General features: G+C 54.5%; 1 protein-coding gene across 6 annotated transcripts in view; it reads left to right on the top strand.

The window, feature by feature from the left end:
• Positions 1–20,681, top strand: part of TMCO4 (transmembrane and coiled-coil domains 4) — a 103,808-nt gene extending 83,127 nt beyond the window's left edge. The window contains exons 14-17 of one of the 6 annotated variants that reach the window (XR_006206164.1): positions 5,905–6,022; positions 12,392–12,509; positions 17,757–18,061; positions 19,608–19,693. Coding sequence is in view for 2 of the 6 variants with exons in the window: in XM_042952248.1 (XP_042808182.1) it covers positions 5,905–6,022; positions 12,392–12,509; positions 19,608–19,949 (578 nt within the window). In the remaining 4 variants the exon portion in view is untranslated. Of the gene's footprint in view, positions 1–3,664; positions 3,815–5,904; positions 6,023–12,391; positions 12,510–17,094; positions 18,062–19,607 lie in introns of those variants that run through there. The other 5 variants (XR_006206165.1, XR_006206162.1, XR_006206163.1 and 2 more) reach the window with 5 other exon arrangements.
• The last annotated feature ends 386 nt before the right edge of the window (positions 20,682–21,067 follow it).

Below are 21,067 nucleotides of genomic sequence, written 5' to 3'. Positions count from 1 at the left end.
ATTTTTTATTTTTAAAGTTTGTGTACTTAGAATAAGTAAGCGAGAAAAAAGAAAGTGAGAGAGAAACAGAGAGAGTCAGAGTGGGAGTGGGAAAGGGGCAGAGAAAGAGGGAGACACAGAATGTGAAGCAGGCTCCAGGCTCCGAGCTGTCAGCACAGAGCCTGATGTGGGGCTTGAACCCACAAACTGTGAGATCATGACCTGAGCTGAAGTCGGACGCTTAACCGGCCGAACCACCCAGGTGCCCCAAGAAATGAGGTTTTTAAAAGTAAAGCAGGTAGGAAGTCAGGTAGTCTTAAGTGCAATGGAGAAAAAGAAATCGGAGAAGGGAGGTGGGGCCCATGGGGTGGTGAGGTGCATTTGTCTACTCTGAGAGGGTGGCAGTTAAGTGAAGAGGGGAGGGAAGTAGGGAGGCGCAGATATTAGAGGGAAGAGCATTCGGGAAGAGGGAACGGCAAGGCCAGTGTGGCTGGAGGGGAGTCAGCAAGGGGGAAGCATGGGGAAGGTCACTTGGGCCTTTGGGAGCTGTCACAATGACTTGGCTCCAGGTCAAGTCATTGTGGCTTCAGGGGACATGGGTCCCACAGGACAGTTTTGAGCACGGGAGTGAAATGATGTGACTTTCCTGCAGTATAATTTACCTACCACAGAATCCCCCATTCTGAGTATACGACTCAGTGATTTTTAGTCAATGTACAGAGTCGTGCAGCCATCACTGCCACCCGATTCTAGAACATTTCCATCACCCCCGAAAGATGCCTTGTGCCTAAGACTTGCTTTTAAAGGGATCACTTGGGCTCCCGTGTTAAGAATAAACAGAAGAGGTGGAAACGAAGAAAGTGTGGGAAGGAAATGTTTTTTGCCGCACCTGCAAGTGACAGAAAGGACTAGAAGCAGGGAGGTAAGACATGACTGGCAAAGCTCTTCTTTCTGAACTCCTGGAGGCTCAGAGCCTCCTTCTCGCCAGAGTTATAACAGGGTGGAGGGCCTCCAGCTTTAACAAAGCAGGATATTAGTATCATACAGAAAACTTTAAATGTTAGAAACCCTGCGTCCCCTGACTGGAGAGTCACTGAACGCACGTTGGATCCCTGCCCTCCTTTATATTAAAAGTCTGACTATTTGTGGGTTTTTTTCTTTTTTCTAATGTTTATTTATTTTTGACAGAGAGAGAGAGAGAAAGCATGAGCAGGGGAGGGGCAGAGAGAGAGGGAGACACAGAATCCGAAGCAGGCTCCAGGCTCTGAGCTGTCAGCACAGAGCCCGACGCGGGGCTCGAACCCACAGACCGCGAGATCATGACCTGAGCCGAAGTCGGACGCTCCACCGACTGAGCCACCCAGGCGCCCCTGGGGGTTTTTTGTTTTATTTTATTTTTGAGTGAGACAGCATGTGTGCACAAAAGGGGAGGGGCAGAGACAGAGGGACAGAGGATCTGAAGCAGGCTCCGTGCTGACAGCAGTGAGCCCGAGGTGGGGCTCGAACTCACGAACGATGAGATCACGGAGCTGAAGTCGGATGTTCAACCGACTGAGCCACCCAGGTGCCCCAGAAGTCTATTTGCAAAGCCAGAGATCTTCATACCGTAAAAATTCGCAAGAGAAGCAGATGATAGCGAGAGGAGTAAATCCAAACGTGTTTCAGCAAACATTCATTGTCCCTGCAGCAAAAAGGCAGTGAAGACACGACTTGACCCTCGAATAGTTCCCGAGTGAGGATTTTCTCTGTTTTACCTGGAAGCATGAAATCTGCTGGTGTTACAGGCTTTGGGGCTGAGCAGTGACATTTGACAGGTTTTCCTGTGCAGCATTTCCTGTAGCAGCCAGCGGCCTCTTTCTCCTCGCCCCAGGTTTCCTTCCTGGACCGTCTCCGTTCCCAGGCCGGGTAGGTGGTGAGGGCCTGGCGTAGAGGGTTTACCTCGGGTGGATCCGAAGTTATCCCTGCCGACTTCCCTTAGCTAACGCCTGCGCCTTACCGGGGGCCTGCCATGCCACACGGCTTGTCACCAAGCTTGCAGCCCCGCAGAGAGCAAACCCTCTTTATTTACTTATTATTTTTTTGCTTCTCAAACTTCTTTATTTTTTATTTTTTGTGAATATGATGTATTGTCAAATTGGCTTCCAAACAACACCCAGTGCTCATCCCAACAGGTGCCCTCCTCCCTGCCCATCACCCCCTTTCCCCTGTCCCCCACCCGCCAACCACCCTCGGTTTGTTCGCTGTATTTAAGAGTCTCTTATGGTTTGCCTCCCTCCCTCTCTGTTTGTAACTTTTTTTTCCCCTTTCCCTTCCCCCGCGGCCTCCGTTAAGTTTCTCGAGATCCACATATGAGTGGAAACATAGGATATCTGTCCTTCTCTGACTGACTTATTTCACTTAGCATAATACCCCCCAGTTCCAGCCACGTTGCTGCAAATGGCATGTTTTCATTCTTTCTCACTGCCAAGTGGTACTCCATCGTGTATATAAACCACACCTTCTTTATCCATTCATCAGCTGATGGACATTTGGGCCCGTCCCATAATTTGGCTATTGTTGAAACGCGAGCAAACCCTCTCTAAAGAAGGAAGGGAGCGTGCCTGGATGTGGCATCAGTCTGAGGACGAAGTAAATGTGTTTCCAGCTCACTGCCCACCCTGACTTGATTTGGCCGCATCCACGACTGTCTTGTGAAGTTCAACTACCGGTCTCAGTTCAAGGTCCCGGGGAACTAGCTTTTTTGGCTTTTCCTAACAGTTCTCTTGCAGCCACTTCCAGGATCGGCCGCCCATCAGGAATGCCGCCTTACCGCTGCTGGCCACAAGGGGTCCCAGCCCTCCGGGGAAGGCGACATTCTGTAGGGCGGAGCAGGTGCCTTGAGCGGCCAGCCCCCAGAGAGAGCTGCAGAGCTCCGGCCCTGGGTCCACGACCGTGTGGCACTGTGGGAGCAACGATAACCCACGTGCGATCACTGTGCTTCGCGTTGTTAGTGCAAACAGCACAGAGCGCGGCCCCAGGGACCCGCGCAGTCTGGGTTCTGGTCCCAGCTTTATTCTCACTACCTGCATGACCTTGGGCGCATCCCATCCCCTCTGAGACTCAGTTTCCTCATCTGCCAAGGGAAGGGGTTAGAATAAAGTCCCGTTCTCCACAGCCTTGCCAGCAACGTAAGTACCCAAAATAGCCCTTCTCTCGAGGGGCGCCTGCTTCCTGCCCAGCACATGCTTACCCAGCTCACTGAAGTTTTAAGTCCTTCTGCCAGATTGTCATCTCCCTGGAAGCAGAAGGAGTGAAATGAGAATTCTGTGCCGTGGCATCTTTTAACGTCAGAGCCAGAAGAGCACGTGGTACTACAGGGGTTCCCAGACAACCTGTTAGCCTGGAACCCTTTATTCAGACCAACGCCGACGTGGAATCCCAAACAGAAGACAGTTGGAAGCACTCTGGTTAGAAACTGGAGCCCAGGGGCACTGGGGTGGCTCAGTCGGTTGAGTGTCCCAACTCTGGCTCAGGTCGTGATTTCATGGTTCATGGGTTCAATCCCCGCATCAGGCTCTGTGCTGACAGCTGGGAGCCTGGAGCCCGCTTCCGATTCTGTGCCTCCCTCTCTCTCTGCCCTCCTCCACTCACACTCTGTCTCTCTGTCTCTCTCTCTAAATAATGGATGAACATTAAAAAAAGAAAGAAAGAAACTGGAGCCCAGAGAGAGGAAGCCACCGGTCCAGCATCACTCATCAGGAGAGTGGCACCCTGGGCAGAGCCGTCCCTCTTGGGCACACGCCCCAGGAGTGACACTGAGCGCATAGCTTCCCGGGACATGCGGAAACTCAGAATCGTAAGAGCTGAATGTGGGGAGGCGGGAGCGCAAGGCAGGCGGAGGGCACTCTAATTTCCACTGTGCATCCCCCGTGCTGGGTTTTCCCCACATTGTGACTTACCCTTATAAAGACCCTCAAGGCCACTGTCATTACCCACTTGTAGGCTCAGAAAAGTGACCTGGCCCAAGTCCCAAACTCAGACGTGATTTTAACCCAGGGCTTTGCAACTACAAAGTGCACATACTGGCCTTCCTGAGGGACGGCATTTTATTTTCTCTTCGTTCATTCACTCTGATCTTTACTGATCTTTACTGAGCACCAGGCATATGCCAGGCACTGTTCCAGACCCTGCCGTACAGCTGAGAACGAGGCGGTCAGAGCACCAGCCTCACTGAACCCAGACAGACATCAACAGGTGGTACGTGACCAGAAGACCACAGCAGAGTAAGGGACGGAGAGTGACAGAGCCCGTGGGGGTGGGGTGGCGCATGTGCACCTCTCATTGGTCAGGAGCCCTGCTGCTCAAGGCGTGCTGGCTCTGAACCGACGGGTTCTAGTCTGCTAGGTGCGGGGGTGGACGGAGATGCTTCTTTCCTCTTTCTGTATTTATGGGACAAACAGTCCATGGGCCAGCCCTGGTCTGAATCGCACTTGGAATAACCCTGTCTAAAATATTTCTGAACCATTTGGTCAGTGCAGCTGGTGAATGTACCCCGTGTCCTGGGGACCCAGTCGCCCCGTCTTCCCTTCCCTCCTGCCTTCCCGTCACGCTGCACAGGCCCCAGGGAACTGCTGCGTGGGCATCTCCCCCCTGGTGTGTGTGATGATCCAGGGCTCACCCGTCTCTTCTAAAGGAAGACGTCCCCTCCGAGTTCCTGGCCGGCTGGGAGCTTCGTGGGTGGTGGAAATAGATCTGGGTCCCAACACAGGCTGTGTCCCTTGCCAGCCATGTGATCTTGAAAATGTAGTTTTCCTTAACTCTAAAATAGGGATAATGGGGGGCGCCTGGGTGGCTCAGTCGGTTAAGCGGCCGACTTCAGCTCAGGTCATGATCTCGCGGTCCGTGAGTTCGGGCCCCGCGTCGGGCTCTGTGCTGACCGCTCAGAGCCTGGAGCCTGTTTCAGATTCTGTGTCTCCCTCTCTCTGACCCTCCCCCATTCATGCTGTCTCTCTGTCTCAAAAATAAACGTTAAAAAAAAATAGGGATAATGGGGGGCGCCTGGGTGGTTCATTCGGTTAAGCATCCAACTTCGGCTCAGGTCATGATCTTGTGGTTCAGGAGTTCAAGCCCCACATTGGGCTCTGCGCTAACCGAGCAGAGCCTGCTTTGGATCCTCTGTCTCCCTCTCTTTCTGTGCCTCCCCAGCTCTCTCCCTCTCTCTCTCTTTCTCAAAAATAAACATTAATGGGCACCGGGGTGGCTCAGGCAGTTAGGCGTCCAACTCTTGGTTTCAACTCAGGTCATGATCTCACGGTTCGTGAGCTCAAGCCCCACACCGGGCTCTGTGCTAACAGTGAGGAGCCTGCTTGGGATTCTGTCTCTCCCTCTCTGCCCTTCCCCCACTTTCTCTCTCTCTCAAAAAAAAAAATAAATAAACGGGCACCTGGGTGGCTCCGTCGGTCAAGCGTCCGACTTCAGCTCAGGTCATGATCTCACAGTTTGTGAGTTCGAGCCCCGCGTCAGGCTCTGTGCTGACAGCTCGGAGCCTGGAACCTGCTTCGGATTTTGTCTCCCTTTCTCTCTGCCCCTCCCCTGCTCCCACGCTGTCTCTGTCTCTCTCAAAAATAAGTAAGCATTAAAATAAATAAATAAATAAATAAATAAATAAATAAATAAATAAACGTTTTAAATAAAAGAGTATCTTCTTCAAAAAATAAATAAGATAGCGGTAATGGTGCTTTGCAGGACTAGATCAAGCCCATGGCCTGGGCCACACTCCGGAAGCCCCCACTGCTGCGTGTGCGTGTGTGTGTGTGTGTGTGTGTGTGTGTGTGTGAGAGAGAGAGAGAGAGAGAGACATCCCCCTCTTCCGCCACTTTGAAGAGCCCCTTCCGGGCCCCACTGTGGCCAGGGACACTGACAGCCTTTTCTGGGGTCTCTTCCCAGACTGCCAAGGGATCATTGAGGACGTCGTCCTGCTGGGTGCGCCCGTGGAAGGAGAAGCCAAGCACTGGGAGCCTTTCCGGAAGGTGGTGTCTGGGAGGATCATCAACGGCTACTGCAGGTGCGCCGTGCGGGAAGGGGTGGGCGAGTGCGGGGGGGGCCGAGCTCTCAGAGCACCGTTCCAGGCGGGGCAGGGCGACAGTGCAGGAGCCAGTCCCCACACCGTGCCGCGACCCTCGGCAGGACGCGGGGGCCCGTGAAGGCTGGCAGCCGTGAGGCTGCAAGGGACCCCCCCCCTACTTGTTGGAGCTTGGAGAAGAAGGACTCGAGGGCTTCAGCCAAGACTATGCCCCAGCCTCCAGGGAAGAGGAGACCGCAGGAGGTGAGCCTGACAAGGTCCCAGGCCCATCAGCCAAATGAAGCCAAGGACGGGCTGACAGTACTGAAGAGCGGTGGTTTGGAATCGCACGGACCTGGGTCTTCATGCTGGCCTCAGTTTCTCCATCGGAAAAAGGGGGCGGTGGGTAATAGCAGTAACTCCCCCCAGGGTGTGACGATAGTTAAGTGATCCACAGGGTTGCACGCGGTGCGCGCATGCTCTGTGATTGACAGAGGGTGTCACTATTTATCCCCGGGACCACCAGCCTTGGGATATTCATTCGACAGACTTGTGAGCATCAGCCTCGCGCCAGGTGCAATAAGGAACACGCCCCAGCCCCGTGGAACCAGCGTCCAGCAAGGAAAATAGGAAAGCAGGCAGCTCCGATCAGGCATCTGGAAGCTCATCTGCGACACCAAACTCCAGAAGCTGTAAAATCAAGGGCTTTCCCCCAGGTTCCGTGCGGCCTGAGCTGCCGAGAGGGATTGCTAGGCTTGACTCCTCCTGCTGGGCTTCTGGGCTGGGTGACTTTGGGCCACCCCACCCCCCCCCCCCCCGCCAAACCTCACAGGGAGATCATGTGACACACGGGCTACAAGCTGGATCACCTCCCTAAAATCCAAACCATTACCCTGAATTCTGAAACGCGGTCCTCCAAGGATTTTCGACAAGGGACCTGCATTTTATGGTCCTGATACAAAGCACAGGGTATTGACCAGAAGGTGACATTCTGAGCCCAGAAGAACAGGTTTGGAGTATAGGAAACAGGAAGGTTGGCCGACTAGTTGTGGGCTCCGTGAACACAACTTAACATACAGCCGTTTAGAAAACAAGGAGATAGGCCTCAGGGAAGCAGCTGATCCCTGGGTTTTGGACATGACCATTCCACCAGCCAGCTGGAAACAGAGCATGGAGCTCAGAGAAGTCAGAGCTGGAGTGAAGGCCAGTGAGGTCACCAGCTGCCACTGAAGCCAGGGGACAGCAGAGATCACTGGCAAGGCAAAGTGTAGAGAGAGAAGAGCGCTGGATTCCCAATTCTAAGTAATATGTTTCAGGGAGGAAGAGCTTCCAAGCTGAGGTTGGGGCAACTCGGGATCATCTGGCATTCGGTGCCCGAGACCGTAGCTGGGCATGGGAACACAAAGACGGGCGAGAGGAGAGAGGCTCACGTCCAGTGGAAAGGACGCATGTGGAAATAGACAGTTATGAAACAAGTCAAAACTAAAAAGATACAATATGAGAGGGAAGGATATAACAAGTATTAGACTCTTACCCAGAACCCTGTGGTGTCACTACATTCATCCGTTTTACACATGAGAAAACTGAAGCTCAGGTTCAGTCGTGAAGCCAGTTAACTTTAATTTTAATGTTGACCTAAGCCCAACCATCCTAAGTAGGACCCAAACCTAAATGGAACAGATTCGAAAAGTCTTCATCATTTTGATGATTGAGGCTGCAACAATGACTGGGTAGTTCAGAGCTAAAGATAAATACAATTTTCAGGCACAGATAGAGGGCATTAGTCAGGACACAGGAGTTCTGACAATCAGTTTGGCTCTATCACTCATACTGTAAGCTGAGTTCTTAGAATTAGGATACGGTAGGGGCGCCTGGGTGGCTCTGTCGGTTAAGCGTCGGACTTCGGCTCAGGTCATGATCTCGTGCTGTGGGTTCAAGCCCCGCGTCAGGCTCTGTGCTGACAGCTCAGAGCCTGGAGCCTGCCTTGTAGTCTCTGTCTCCTTCTCTCTCTGCCCCTCCCCCCTGTGCTCTGTCTCTCTCTGTCTCTCAAAACTAAATAAATGTAAAAAAAAAAAAAGAATTAGGATGCTGTAGGAAGAACAAAGAAACAAAAGACAGAGCCATAATATATAAAGAGCTCATGCAAATCAATAAAAAAAAAACCTAATAAGAAAATAGTCAAAAGAGATCTACACAGAAACTCACAGAATAAATACAGTTGATAAATTTTTTAAAAGATGCCAACCTCATCATTAATGAAATACATGCAGATAAAATCAGTAAGATACCATTTATCAACATGAATAACATTCAGTGTCAGTAAAGATGTAGAGAAATGGGCATTGCCATACACTGTTGGCCACAGTTGAACTTAGTAAATACTTTATGGAGAACAGTTGCCCATATCCATCAAAATTTTTAATGTGCCGATGTTCTGATCCCACACATTCTGACTTCTGTGATCCTGCTCTACTGGACAGGGACACACACACACACACACACACACACACACAGAAACAGATGTGCAAAGAGAGACATTGCAGCTTCGTTTCTAATTAAAAATTTAAAACAATCTAAATGACCACGAATTGGAGAACAGTTAAGAGGGGGAAGCAAGCACAGCTCACATATCGTGAGTCCACTTCTGAGGGAAGAAGCTTCTGTGTGTGCATATGCGTATCTATATGTCTGTACATACACAGGAAGGTCCAGAAGGCCCATAGGAAACTGGTAACGGTGGCCACCCCTAAAGATTGGAAGTCGGGCATAAAAGAGACTTTAATTTGATTTTTTTTTAAGTAAGGATAGTTTTAAAAACAAGAGAAGAAAATGAATGGACAGAGCTTCAATTGGGGGTCAAGCAGCCTTCAGTTAAAATCTTGGTTCTGCCAGTTACCTACCTATTGGGTGGCTTTGGACAAACAACTCTGAATCTCAGTATTGCCACCTGTGAAGTGGTGATAACAGTCCCTCCTGCACAGAGGTTCTGGGGAGATCAAACGACGTTATTTAGGAAACACACTGGCTCTTAGTAGGTGCCCAATAAACCATAGCGGTTATAATAACGGGGCCTGTTCACACGGCGCATGATTTTTGGGGGTTTTTTATAAACAGCAAAGGGAAAGAATGAAAATTGCATGGGTGCAATATGAAAGCAGCAAAAACGTATTAAATTCATCTGTTCTGCTGCAAACCTGAGGCTAAAAGCTTGGTTTTCAATTATTTTGTGGGATCCTGAGCCATCTCTCTAGAGAAAGGAAGAGGAGGAGGAAATCCAGGAAAGAAGGGGGCGAAACACAGACAAAACAATAACTGTGGTTTCTTGGTTAAACTGAGCACCGACCAGGATTTTACATTCTTGGCCCCCAAAGGTGTTTTACTTGCATTGAACCTACTTAAATATGATGGGTGGAGGGAAAGGGTGGGGGAAGCTTCAGGGCAACACTACCAAACAGCATACATTTATAATTTTATCATATGCATTAATAAAGCTCTTTGCAAATCTGTTCACTTGGCTGGGCTTTCGTGAACCGCCCGGAAGCTAGCCGGGGCGAGTGGTAATGCTCCCTGTTGTACCGTGAGGAAACCGAAGCTCAGAGAGGGTCAGGTGCCTTGCCAAGGTCACACAGCAGAGCCAGGATATGAACTCAGGCAGGCCTGTCTCACTCCACGGTGACAGGGTTTCATTCTGAGCCTCCTGGGGCACTTCTTGCGGTCGCCGCTTCGAGTACCCCGTGAGGAGGGGATGATGGGAAAAGAGGCAGTGAGGACGCCTGCCTGCACGTGGCCTCCAGGCCTGGGAGCAACCAAGGCAGCCCTCCCACAGGCCTTGTGGTGGCAAATCAAGAGTTCGGTCATGATTGGCGCATCGGCAGGGCCTGGAGGGCCACTGAAGCCTGGCTCGCCGGGCCCCCACCAGGGAGCACTGATCCAGCTCAGAATACAGGACTAAGGCACAGTTTTGCCAGTAGCAAGCTCTTTGCCTAGAAAAGGAAAAAGACCCAAGAACGGACACACAGAAGGCATGGGACTAACGTTCCCAAAGGAACATATATACCAGGCACGTGAGGCACAAGGGATTAATAATACTGGGGGGGGGGGGGGGGGGTGCCTCAGGAGCACTCCCTGGGGGAGGTGATATCCAAACTGAATTTTGAAAGGATGGACAAGAGCCCATCAGACGCTGGAAGACAAGGCCAAGCAAGAAGGCCCACAGCAGGAGGCGTAATCAGACCAGATGCTTCCAGAAGATTCACGTGTGTGGGCACCACCTACGTGATGTGCCACCTCAGCGTATGCTCCTGCCCACCCTGGGAAGTAAGATGCAGTGAGGAGACTGAGGCTCAGAGGAGGCAAGCAACTCGCCCAAGGTCACACAGCGAGTAACAAGGTGGGAACTGAGCCTGGCTCTGTGTGGTCCCATGCATAGGATCACGGCCCGCCCTGGGCGAGAGAGGCAGCTGCCAGATGGAGAAGAGTCCCGAATGCCAGTGAAGACCCTATGGTTTGCTCAGCACAATTTGGAAGATACAGAACCTTCCAACATATGTTCCTGTTCTGTCCCTAAATGTGTACCAACAAGTAAGTGCAGTCAACGTTCTACGTAGAGTGTTGTGATCATTAAGACAGAAACAGTTTGGAAGGACTAAGGCTGACTCTACTCATTTAAAACTGTCTACAGCAGAAATATTTACAGACCACCCTCCTACCCAGTATCTGATGCTCGGAAGTCGTGATCAATGCAAAACAACAACTTGAGTTCATCTTTCTTCTCCCCTTAGTCATCCGTGCTTAGAGACAGTGCTTCTCGGGCCCTCAATATTAAGATAATCCCTGGGACTTGCAAGGATTGCTCTCTGGAGAGAGAAAAGGAATTTTCTAGAAGAGAAGGCCCAGAGGCCACGGGGAGGCACAGTCGGCTTCTCAGAGAGAAGAGCAGTGGTCAGATGAGGGTTTAAGGAAAGCTGCAGTGGCACATGGGAGGTGAGGCCAGGAGCAGGGAGAGCGGGGAGAAGGCTGTTGCATTGGTTCCTGGGGACTGGAGTGCCTGATCTCAGGGCTGGGGCACACGGGATGGGTGCAGGGGCAGGTAATAAGAATCAGCAGGACTCTGTGGTGACTTGGTCGTCGGGGAAAAGGGGGCCTAAGACATTGCCCTGCTGGTTTCTGCCTGAGGGACCAGGAGGATGGCAGTGGAGAGGGAATCCGGGCCGGTGAGCTCGGGTGTGGGACACATCAGGAAGGTCTGTAGGGGGCCCCTCGACTCTGGGCCCCGGTCCGTCCAGGGGTCTCCGGGGTGGTAAGCACACAAGCGCCCATGCGGTCAGAGAGCACCTACGAGGGAGCCTGGGGAGTTCCCCCAAACCCTGGGCCCCGGACAGCAGTCACAGAGACAGGGCAGGGACCCCTGACTCTGACTCCTTCTTCCCTCGCGCTGCACGGGGGCCCTTCTTCCACGTAAGAACGCAAAAATAACGGACTCAAGTCGCCGTACGAACCAGAGTCAGAATCAGTCTAAATAAAAGACAACCAGGTCTGCTAAGTTAGATGCAAGTCCTGGATGCAGAGGGGAGGCGAGGAGTGTCCACTTGCACAGACCTGCTGAGCACCGAGGCCAAGGGCACGGCTCTTGGTTGGCCCAGCTTCAGTCGGACAAAGTCAGGGGTTCGAGGGGAAGGCTGCCTCGTGGGCCCCTCAGACCATGTCCCCCACAGATGGTGCCCCTTGCACCTGAGGAAACAGGCAGCATGGGGTCCAGGGTTCTCTTTCCTCAGGACTGTGCGTGTGGCTGGGGATGTGGGTGCCGGGAGCAGGGTTCACCGCACCCCTGAAGGTGGAGGACAGTTCCCAGGGCGTGACCTGCCTGGACAAACACCTTCGCCTCTTCCAAGATGAGTGAGGGCAGGGAGGCCTGCGGGCTGGGCCGGGCCTGACTCAGAGGGCGAGCTGGACAGACAGGAACCCAGACCTCAGAGTTCCGTGCCACAGAGCAGGGTAGACCCCCAGCCCCCCGCAGCCCATTCACACCAGGAGGATCCCTGCTGCCTCTCTCTCGTGGAGCCCCAGACCAGCCACCCTGGAAGCCGGAGCCCCCTCCAAAGCCACATGCTGACTTGTGAGAAGCTCATCTGGCTCCCTCATTCACTCACCCAGCACACACCCCACCACTGCGCGCCAGGCACAGTTGTCGGCGGTGGGGACCCAGCACGAACAGAGCGGGCAGCACCCCCAAAGAGGCGGCCACTGCTCCACCATCGTGCCCCGCCGTGTGCGGCCAGGGCCCCGGTTTCCCACAAACGTGCCGGTCCCGCCAGGCTGTCCAGGCCCAGCTGGGGCTCCCAAGGCTGACGGCCCCCACTTCTCTGCCCGCAGGGGGGACTGGCTGCTGAGCTTCGTGTACCGCACGTCCTCGGTGCAGCTCCGCGTTGCCGGCCTACAGCCCGTGCTGCTGCAGGACAGGAGGGTGGAGAATGTGGACCTGTCCTCTGTCGTGAGTATCGCCCGTCCCGCCTAGGGCCCTGCGTCGGCCAGTGGGGGCGCTTTGGGACTCCAGCCCAGCCACCGCCAGCCCCAGGGCCACCGGCCCATTTCACCCCAGAGGAGGGAGGTCATAAGAATTTGCTTGCGAAGAGGTCATCGCGCCTGTTTACGGGCGCCGTCTTTGTGCCAGAGCTTTGCCACCAGCTCCTTTACACACATTGTCTCTAGTCCTTACACGGCCCCAGGGGCCGCCATGGTTAGGCCCATTTCACAGATGAGGAAAAGTGAGGCTTAGAAAAGTTCTTGTCATACAACTGGCAATCAGTAGCCTGGATGTGCCCCTACGTTGGTGCCCTCCCCCTATTTCCCACCCCCAGTTACTAGTCAGGACAGACTGTTCCCCCCAGAAGTAAGGAGAGCAACCAGAGGGCGCAGGTGGGGGCACTGGGGCTTGACCACAGCAGACGTCCCCGACTGCCAGGCTGTGACACCGTGGAATGCAGGGCAGGGAAAGTGTGTTCCAAGGACCACCCACCTTGGAATCCTCGGGGGGGGGAGGCTATTTAAAATGTAGGACACGCCCCCGCGCACACACACGGGACACCAGGAAAAATAATATAAATAAATAAGGAAAGAAATAAAATGCAGACCTTTAGATCAGTCTCTCGGGGTAGAGCCTGCCAGCAGCCTGCCAGTCTACGGTTGAACAGACCCCTCCCTCCCCAGTGGTTCTGGACATCTAAGACTAGGCTTCGATGGAGAGCACAGATGGCTCAAAAGAATTCTTGCTGGAGACGGGGTGGGACAAACCTAACTTGAGGTTCTAGATCCACCTGCCGGGCTTGAAGGAGCCTCATCCACCTGCACATGCCTGTCACAGGGAGCTGTCTGCGGGGCACTTGCCGTCCAGCTCTGAGCTGGACTCAGCCTTTGCAGGTACCAGTGTCCCCATCGTACAGATGAGGACACCGAGGCTCAGAGAGGCTAAGGGACTTGCCCAGGGTCCCACAGTGGGAACATGGCCAAGCAGGACTCAACCCCAAGTCTGAAGCCAGTGGGCATCGCCCCTGCTCAGGGAGCTGTGGCCGGCAGTGGGACAGGGGCCCGCTACCAGGAAGGCGAGGGCACTGAGCTGCAGCGACATCCACAGGCCGCCTCCAGCCAGGGAAAATCCTTGCGATGCAAGGGGCCCCTGAGAACAAGAACGAGCATCTGATTGTTACATGGTTGGCCCCAGGCGTCAGGTGCCAAGCACTTCCCAGGCGTGGCCCAGGCTTCCCAGGTTCCACACCAGGCACCCGAAAGCAGACAAAGCAGACCCCTGGGGGGGCATCTGAAAGCCCCTGGGGGGAGGGGCGCTCTGGAAGACTCCAGCTTCCCCAGCGACGCCCACGCCTCCCCTGGATGGTGGATGGAGCTGGGCACCTTGGACCCTGCCCTCGCGCACAGCTCACTCAGGGCCGCGTGGTTGCTGAAACCTGCCCGAGGTCTGAAAGCAGCACAGGAGAATATTCTTGCACAAAACACTTAAGGCCAGAACTTTCTCAGGCACTGCCGCCACTGAAGCCCATGGGCCGTGTCCTTTGCCTGAGCCTCTCGCTCAGTCTGCCGCCGTGCTGCTGGGTCACTTCCTCCTCGCTTACATCGTTGCTCCCCAAGTACCCAGGATGCTCGCACACAAGTCCTAACCCCCCAGAAGAACACGGATGGAGCAGCCCCCTGCCTTCCTAAAATATATATACTTTTTAATTTTTTTTTTTTTTTTTTTTTTTTTTTTTTTTTTTTTGAGAGAGAGCATGAGCGGGGAAAGGGCAGAGGGAAAGGGAGACCCAGAATCCGAAGCAGGCTCCAGGCTCTGAGCTGTCAGCACAGAGCCCTACACGGGGCTCAAACTCACAAACCGCGAGATCATGACCTGAGCCGAGGTCGGACGCTTAACCGACTGAGCCACCCAGGCGCCCCAACCCCCTGCCTTCCTAACTGGTAGCTTCAGAGGCTGGCGTTTGGCCCGAGAAAAAGGACCTTCTAGACTCACACATACGCAAGACTGATGGTTCCTGGTTAGAGAGACGGTCTTCCCGGGACAGATAAGAGCTTCTACCCCCAGCGCCACAGGAGGCTCCTTGGGTCATCTGTCTCCCTGATAGACCAGCTTCACATGATGCGAACCTCATGGCAGCCTGTGTAGTCGGTACTGGGCATCCCCAGTCACAGGTTGGAAAACTGAGACCTGACAGAATGGGTTCATGGAGCCAGAGGTCGTGGATCCGGGCCCTGAAACCAGGCCCAGGGCTGTGCTGTCCACTTCCCTGTGGGGTGAGGTAGGCTGAGTGACAAGACCGGGAAACCACAGGGCCACAGCGAGGCCTCCTGACCGTGTCCAGGGGTCGCCGTCCTATTTAAGGGTCGCTGTTCCCTGAAGGGGTGAAGGACAGAAGTGACTTTGTGCCTCACCATGCCCAGTCTCCCTCTGCCAGAAGAATCAAAGGTGCAAAGGGTCAGAAGAAACGTCCTCGTGCGTGAAATTCTCTTTAAACACCACAGAGCCCTGGCAAGACCCGCTTTCTGCCCTGGGGAGCCCCTGAGTGGGATACAGTGACAAGAGCACAGCAGCCTTTGGCACCAGAGAGGCCAGGCTCTGCCGCTGGTATACTGGCTGTGTGACCTCAGGCCAGTGACTCAGCCTCTCTGTGCCTCAGTTTTCTCATACACGAGATGGGGGGAGTCCCCTGCCTTCCGGGGCAGCAAAGTAAGATGCTTGCTGCCTCGTAGGCCTTCATTTAATACTAGTTCCCTCCTGTCCTACCCCTGCCACCGTCTTCAGTTCTTTTGCCCCTCAGACCCCTCTCCCTCCTCAGACCGTCTTTGAGGCGGCTTCGGCTCTTATCTTACCTGATTGCAGCTCTTTATCACTTCAGGAACACCTTCTGGGTAATTGGAGGTAGTTAGCATTGCTTTGGTGCTGAAAATCCTTGCTGGAGGAGAGGCCGGTGGCCAGTGAGTTCCCTTCGCTGCTGCCCAGGTGCTCCGGGCAGAGGCCTGTGCCGTCTGCCTTCTCCCTGCCGGGCCGCGGGCAGAGCCCTTGCGCACCAGCCCGGCGTCAGCCACCCACCCAGACGTGGTCCGCAGTGGCTCCTGGTGGCGGACAAGCCTGAGCCAGCAGGGAGTGAGGGGCTGGCCCCGTCGCAGGCAGGCAGCTCCTGTTGGGGTGAACGAAGCCGACGAAGGCCAGGCGGCCCTCCTGCCCTTCGGCCTGTGCCGTGTGGGGACCGGGGTGCAGCGGCTGGGGGCGTCTGGCCCAGGCGGGGCCAACTGCCGAGGTGTCACGGGGTTTCCGCTCTTCACGGCCCTAAGGAAAGGCCAGCCGACTTGTAGGACTTAGCGCAGGGCTGGGCTCCAACGGCAGCAGTAAGAAAGCCAGTGTGTGCCAGGTGCCGCTGTACCTGCTTTGCAGACCTTATGTCGTCCGTCCCCATAGCGGTCCCGTGAGGCAGGGATGGCAGCCCCATTGTACAGGTGTGGAAACCGAGGCTGCATGTGAGCGGTCGAGCCAGGTGAACCTGGGGGCAGCGGGCAGGGCCCGGGCTCTTTGCCATTGGACTCGTGCTGCCTGCGCCCACACGTCTCTGTGGTGTCCCGCCGGGGACCTCTACCTCCGGGTCAAGGAGTCTGCCTCGCGTGTTAGCTCACTGACTCCTCCCACCCGCGCCCCCGCTTGACAGATGTGGAAACTGAGCCCCAAGGGGTAAAGGAACCCGAAGGGGCCCGATGGGCTTGGAAGGAGTTACTGGCGGGCAGAGGCGGGCAGCCGCGGCCCAGTCGAGGCGGGTCCCAAGATGCCTCACGAGGCAGCAACCAGGCAGTGCTGAGGCCAGTCCAGGCAGCGCGGGTCACCGGGCGCCGGGCCAGCCGTGGGCAGTGCGGCGAGTTAGAAGGGGCCCCTGCGCCCCCTAGGCTCACAGTCCATCGGAGGATACAAACGAGCAAGCAGACGAAGACAGTGGGGTGCGGCGGACACGGTCACAGAGGAGCCCCCGGGGACAGTCCCTAGCCAGGGAAGGCCAGAGCTGTGCATTCTAGAAGAGCCACGTGGTGGGATTTCCACCTGCAGTCAGCGGCAGCCGGGGGCCACAAACCCCTCCCTTCCTGCCTGCCTGCCTCCACCCAGCCCAGCACCGGCCCTTCACTTGTTTGTCCCTGTGGGTCTAGGTTTCTGCTGGCCGGACACTGAGATGTGATGGCTAGAGCCCGGTCAGCCATCTTGGGTTCCCAGGTGGATCAGCCCAGCCAACTCCCTACCCTCTACCCCCTATTGTCCCTTCCAGGGAAATTAAGGCAAGGGAACTCACTCATGCTCACGCAGCACCAGCCATGTGCCGTGTACCTCGTGGCTTGTACGTATTATTTCTTCCCCTGCACCCCGTGAGGTAGGCATCACTAACTCTAACTGGGTAATGTCCCTGTGAAAGTGTTTTGAGCCATAACACAAGACACGTCCTAGTTAGAGGTAACGTATGCTGATTCCTACAAAGTGCCAGGCCCTTGCACTCTTGTCGTAGACTTTCAAGGTAGGTATCATGATCCTCATTTGACAGGTGGAGAAGCTGGAGGTCGGGACATCGTTGAGACTCACCCCAGTTCCTCGTAAAAGAAGGAGCTGGAACCCCCGTTTCTCTGAGCCCGAAGTTAGGTCCTCTCTAGTGCTTTGCAGCCACTAAGGTCCACCCTCTGTGGAAAGACGCTGCCCCACCCTGCCCTCCGCCCAGAACGCAGGGATCCGAAAAGCCCCCCGTCTGGGTGTGCGTGCGTGTGTGTTCGCTGAACACTGTTAAAAAGTGTTTGTAGAGAAAGGTTCTGGTCATGAGCAAACCACCAGGCTGTACAGGAAATTGTGTCTTCGTGTTCTTGAGAAATCATTTGAATAGTGTGTGATGTGTGGTTCCGGTGAATGTTATCAGCAGAGCCTTCGTGCGGTTTCCTAAGCGTCCCTGGCGTTTTTCCTGTCTTCTTTCTAAACAACAAGGAATGTTCTGGGTTGCACTCACCTTGGGCACTAAGCAGACCCCCCCCAGAACTGGCAAGGAGAGCGGGAGGCTGCATTTCAGGGAGCAGATCCGAGCTGAACAGCCCCCACTGCAGCATCTCGAAAACAGCACCACACGGCTTGGCCTTCAAACGTGCTGTGTGTCGTGAAGCAAACCACCACCCCTCTCTGGACTTTGCTTTCCTCTTCAGTAAAATGACCAATGATTTTCAGCGTTCCCCACCGCAGCCGGTTCTCTACGAAGAGACCAGGCCCCAGATGCCAATCCCGACTCGGACACTTCCTAGCTAGATGACCCTGGGCAACTCACCTTACCTCTGCAGGGCTCAATTTCTTCATCTACAGTTAGCAGCCGACACCTGTCACAGGACGGTATCCATTAAGTTCATCTCCTGCGGTGTATTATGGACCTACTCCATACGGGGCATTGTCCGTTATCACGGTGAGGCATCGGGCATTCTCAGCCACCCCTGAAGCCAACACAAAAGTGGGGGTGTCCCTATTCTCCGAGGAAGAAGGTGGGCACTTCTGAGTCCTCAACCTTTGTCATAGTAAAGATTCAGGTCCAAGGAACAGAGGCCCTTGAACACACAAGAGTTGCTGCTGTCAGGGAAGGAAAGGCCACAATAGGCAGTTCAGGGCTGGTACGGTAGCTGTGCAGGCTTCAGGGGTCAAAATTCCCTCTTGCTTGTAGAGGCCCAACTCTGGCCCAAGATTGCTGCTCAGGCTCTGGCCATCGCGTCTGAATTCCAGCAAGCAGGAAAGAGGACGTGGAGGAGAGAAGGGCACTCCCTTTGCCTTTAAAAAAAAAATAAGCTCGGGGCGCCTGGGTGGCTTGGTCGGTTAAGCGTCCGACTTCGGCTCAGGTCATGATCTCATGGTCCGTGGGTTCGAGCCCCGTGTCGGGCTCTGTGCCGACAGCTCAGAGCCTGGAGCCTGTTTCAGATTCTGTGTCTCCCTCTCTCTGTGACCCTCCCCTGTTCATGCTCTGTCTCCCTCTGTCTCCCTCTGTCTCAAAAATAAATAAAATAAATAAATAAATAAAATAAATAAATAAGCTCTATTCCCAGTACGGGACTTGAACTCACGACCCTGAGATCAAGAGTCGCATTCTCCACTGACTAAGCCAAGCAGAACCCCCAAAAAATAAAAATAAAAATAAAGAGGCACCCAAAGGGTGCCACGTAACACTACTGCTGCTTCCCGTGGCCAACCCTTGTCACAACAGTACACTCAGCTACAAGGGACGGGGGAGAATGTACTCAGCTATGAGTTCTCATGACAGAGAAATGGGGAGCGAGAATTGCAGGACGTACCTAGCAGTCTGCGCCGCAGCTGTTTTCAGTTTGGGGGCTTTTCCCGAAGGAATCCTCCCAGCCACGCTCTGATGTAGCTACTCTTACTGTTCCCATTTTACAGCTGAGGCAAGTGGAGGTCCGAGGTCTAGAGAGGCTCGCTCGCGGTCCCACAGCTGTGAGCAGCAGAGAGCTTCTGCCGTACCTGAAAGCTGCTGGCAGAGAATGAGAACTTCCACCCCAACTTTTCTATCAGGAGATTCCTTCCTGCCCCCAACAGACCCAGACTATGTAGAGAAACATCCTTCATCTTTATTTAATAAATTCTAGGGGCGCCTGGGGTGGCTCAGTCGGTTGAGTGTCCGACTTCGGCTCAGGTCATGATCTCATGGGTTCGTGAGTTCAAGCCCCACGTCGGGCTCTGTGCTGACAGCTCGGAGCCTGCTTCCAGATTCTCTGCCTCTCTCTCTCTCTCTCTCTGCCCCTATCCAACCCCGCTCCCTCCCTCTATCTCTCTCTCAAAAAAAAAAAAAAAAAAAAAAAACCTTAAAAAAATATTTAATGAATTCCGGAGTGGCCTTGAACCCAGAGGCTTCCCAACCCACTCTGGATTTGAGAGTCCTTGAGAGCTAGACTCCTGGTGTCAGGGATCAGGTTGCTGAGGCTGCTGAGGGAGGAGAGGGTGAGGCCCAGGAGTGTAGCTTGGGGCCCTGGGGAGGGCAGGGCTCCGACCACCCACCACGGGTCACTCACTGCTCCCCCTCTGCAGGTCAGCGGCCATCTGGACTACGCCAAGCAGATGGACGTCATCCTGAAGACTGTGGGCATCCACACCAAGCCAGGCTGGGACGAAAAGGGGCTCCTGCTGGCCCCAGGCAGCCTGCCCCAGGAGGAGCCTCACCAGACAGCAGCCGCCTCCTCATCAGACAAGACCACACCTGGAGACAGCCCCAAAGTGGCCACAGCCACTGACCCTAGCCGAGCCCCGGCGCCAGCAGGGCTGGACCCTGCCGAGAGTCCCCAGACCTGCGGCCACGGCATGGGCCCCAACCCACTGGGCTGCCCCGATTGTGCCAGCGAGACCCAGGGGCCCTGCGCAGGGCTGGACTGACCGCAGAAGGGGACTGGAGCTGTCTTCCCAGGCTCCTACATGCAGCACTCTCTTACCCCTCCACCAGGTGCCCCCCACGAGTCCGAATGTCCACCGGTGCCTTTCCTAAGTCGAAGGCGTTGGAATTGAAAAGAAAGGAATTGGAAGGCGGGGGATTCGCAGAGAGATAGCGTTCCCTCTGTGAGCAAGCAAGGCCAGAGCCCTGCAGAGACGACCAAGCACAGTTTAGAGCCCCAGGACTCAACCAGCCTTGGGCTTCCTATATTTCAGGTCACAGTTGTGGCCTGGGTGACAGATAGTCTGGCTGGCCATCTGGGGGCCTGGGGGGCTCTCTGGGGCCCAAGGCTTCCAAGGCACCATCCCCCCCCCAAGCCCCAGTAAATCCAGGTGAATGCCCATACTCCAGGGCTGCCCAGCAGCCCACAGGCAGAGCAGGCACAGATGGGGAGCCAGCAGTCTACTCTCTGCTCTTGGGAGATCTCATCAGATTTGCCTTGTACAGCTACCCAGGCTGTGCACTGCAGAACCACAGGAGCGTCAATCACATGAACGTGATATAACGGGCACACTCCCCCAGTTGTGCTATGGTGGCCCTGGATCTAACTGTCACAGTGTGGTGAATATATGCTGAATCAGCATGCACTATGGTGGGGAAGGATTTCCTAGAACAGGAAGAGGTGATCATGATTATCATAATAAAAGTAACAATAGCTACCACTTATTGAGAATTTACCATGGACGGAGTGCTTTCATGAGTTGTCTCAGCTGACCCTACCAATAGCTATGAGGTAGCTACTGCTATTACCTTCATGTTACTGAAGGTTATTGAGATCCAGAGAGGTTAGGTAACCTGCTCAACATCACACAGCTGGTCAGTCTCAAACTCCAGTCAGATTCCAGACTCTTGGCCACTGTATCTGTATCTCCTTTGCTCCTCCCAGTGTTCCTGAATGACAGGGCCAGAGAAGGTCATCCTCCGTTGTGCAGAGGGGAAAACCGAGGTCCAGGCAGAGTAAGTATTGACAAGCTCTGGGGCAGGCTGCCAGGAGGAGGACGGCAGAAGGAACTAGAATATTAGCGCCAAATGGATCCTCACGTATGCGTTTGCTTGTTCATTC

The sequence above is a fragment of the Panthera leo genome, chromosome C1 (genome assembly GCF_018350215.1).
Source record: "Panthera leo isolate Ple1 chromosome C1, P.leo_Ple1_pat1.1, whole genome shotgun sequence".
Lineage (NCBI taxonomy): Eukaryota > Metazoa > Chordata > Mammalia > Carnivora > Felidae > Panthera > Panthera leo.
The sequence above is the reverse complement of the archived record's forward strand: the minus strand, read 5'-3'. Positions and strand labels throughout refer to the sequence as shown.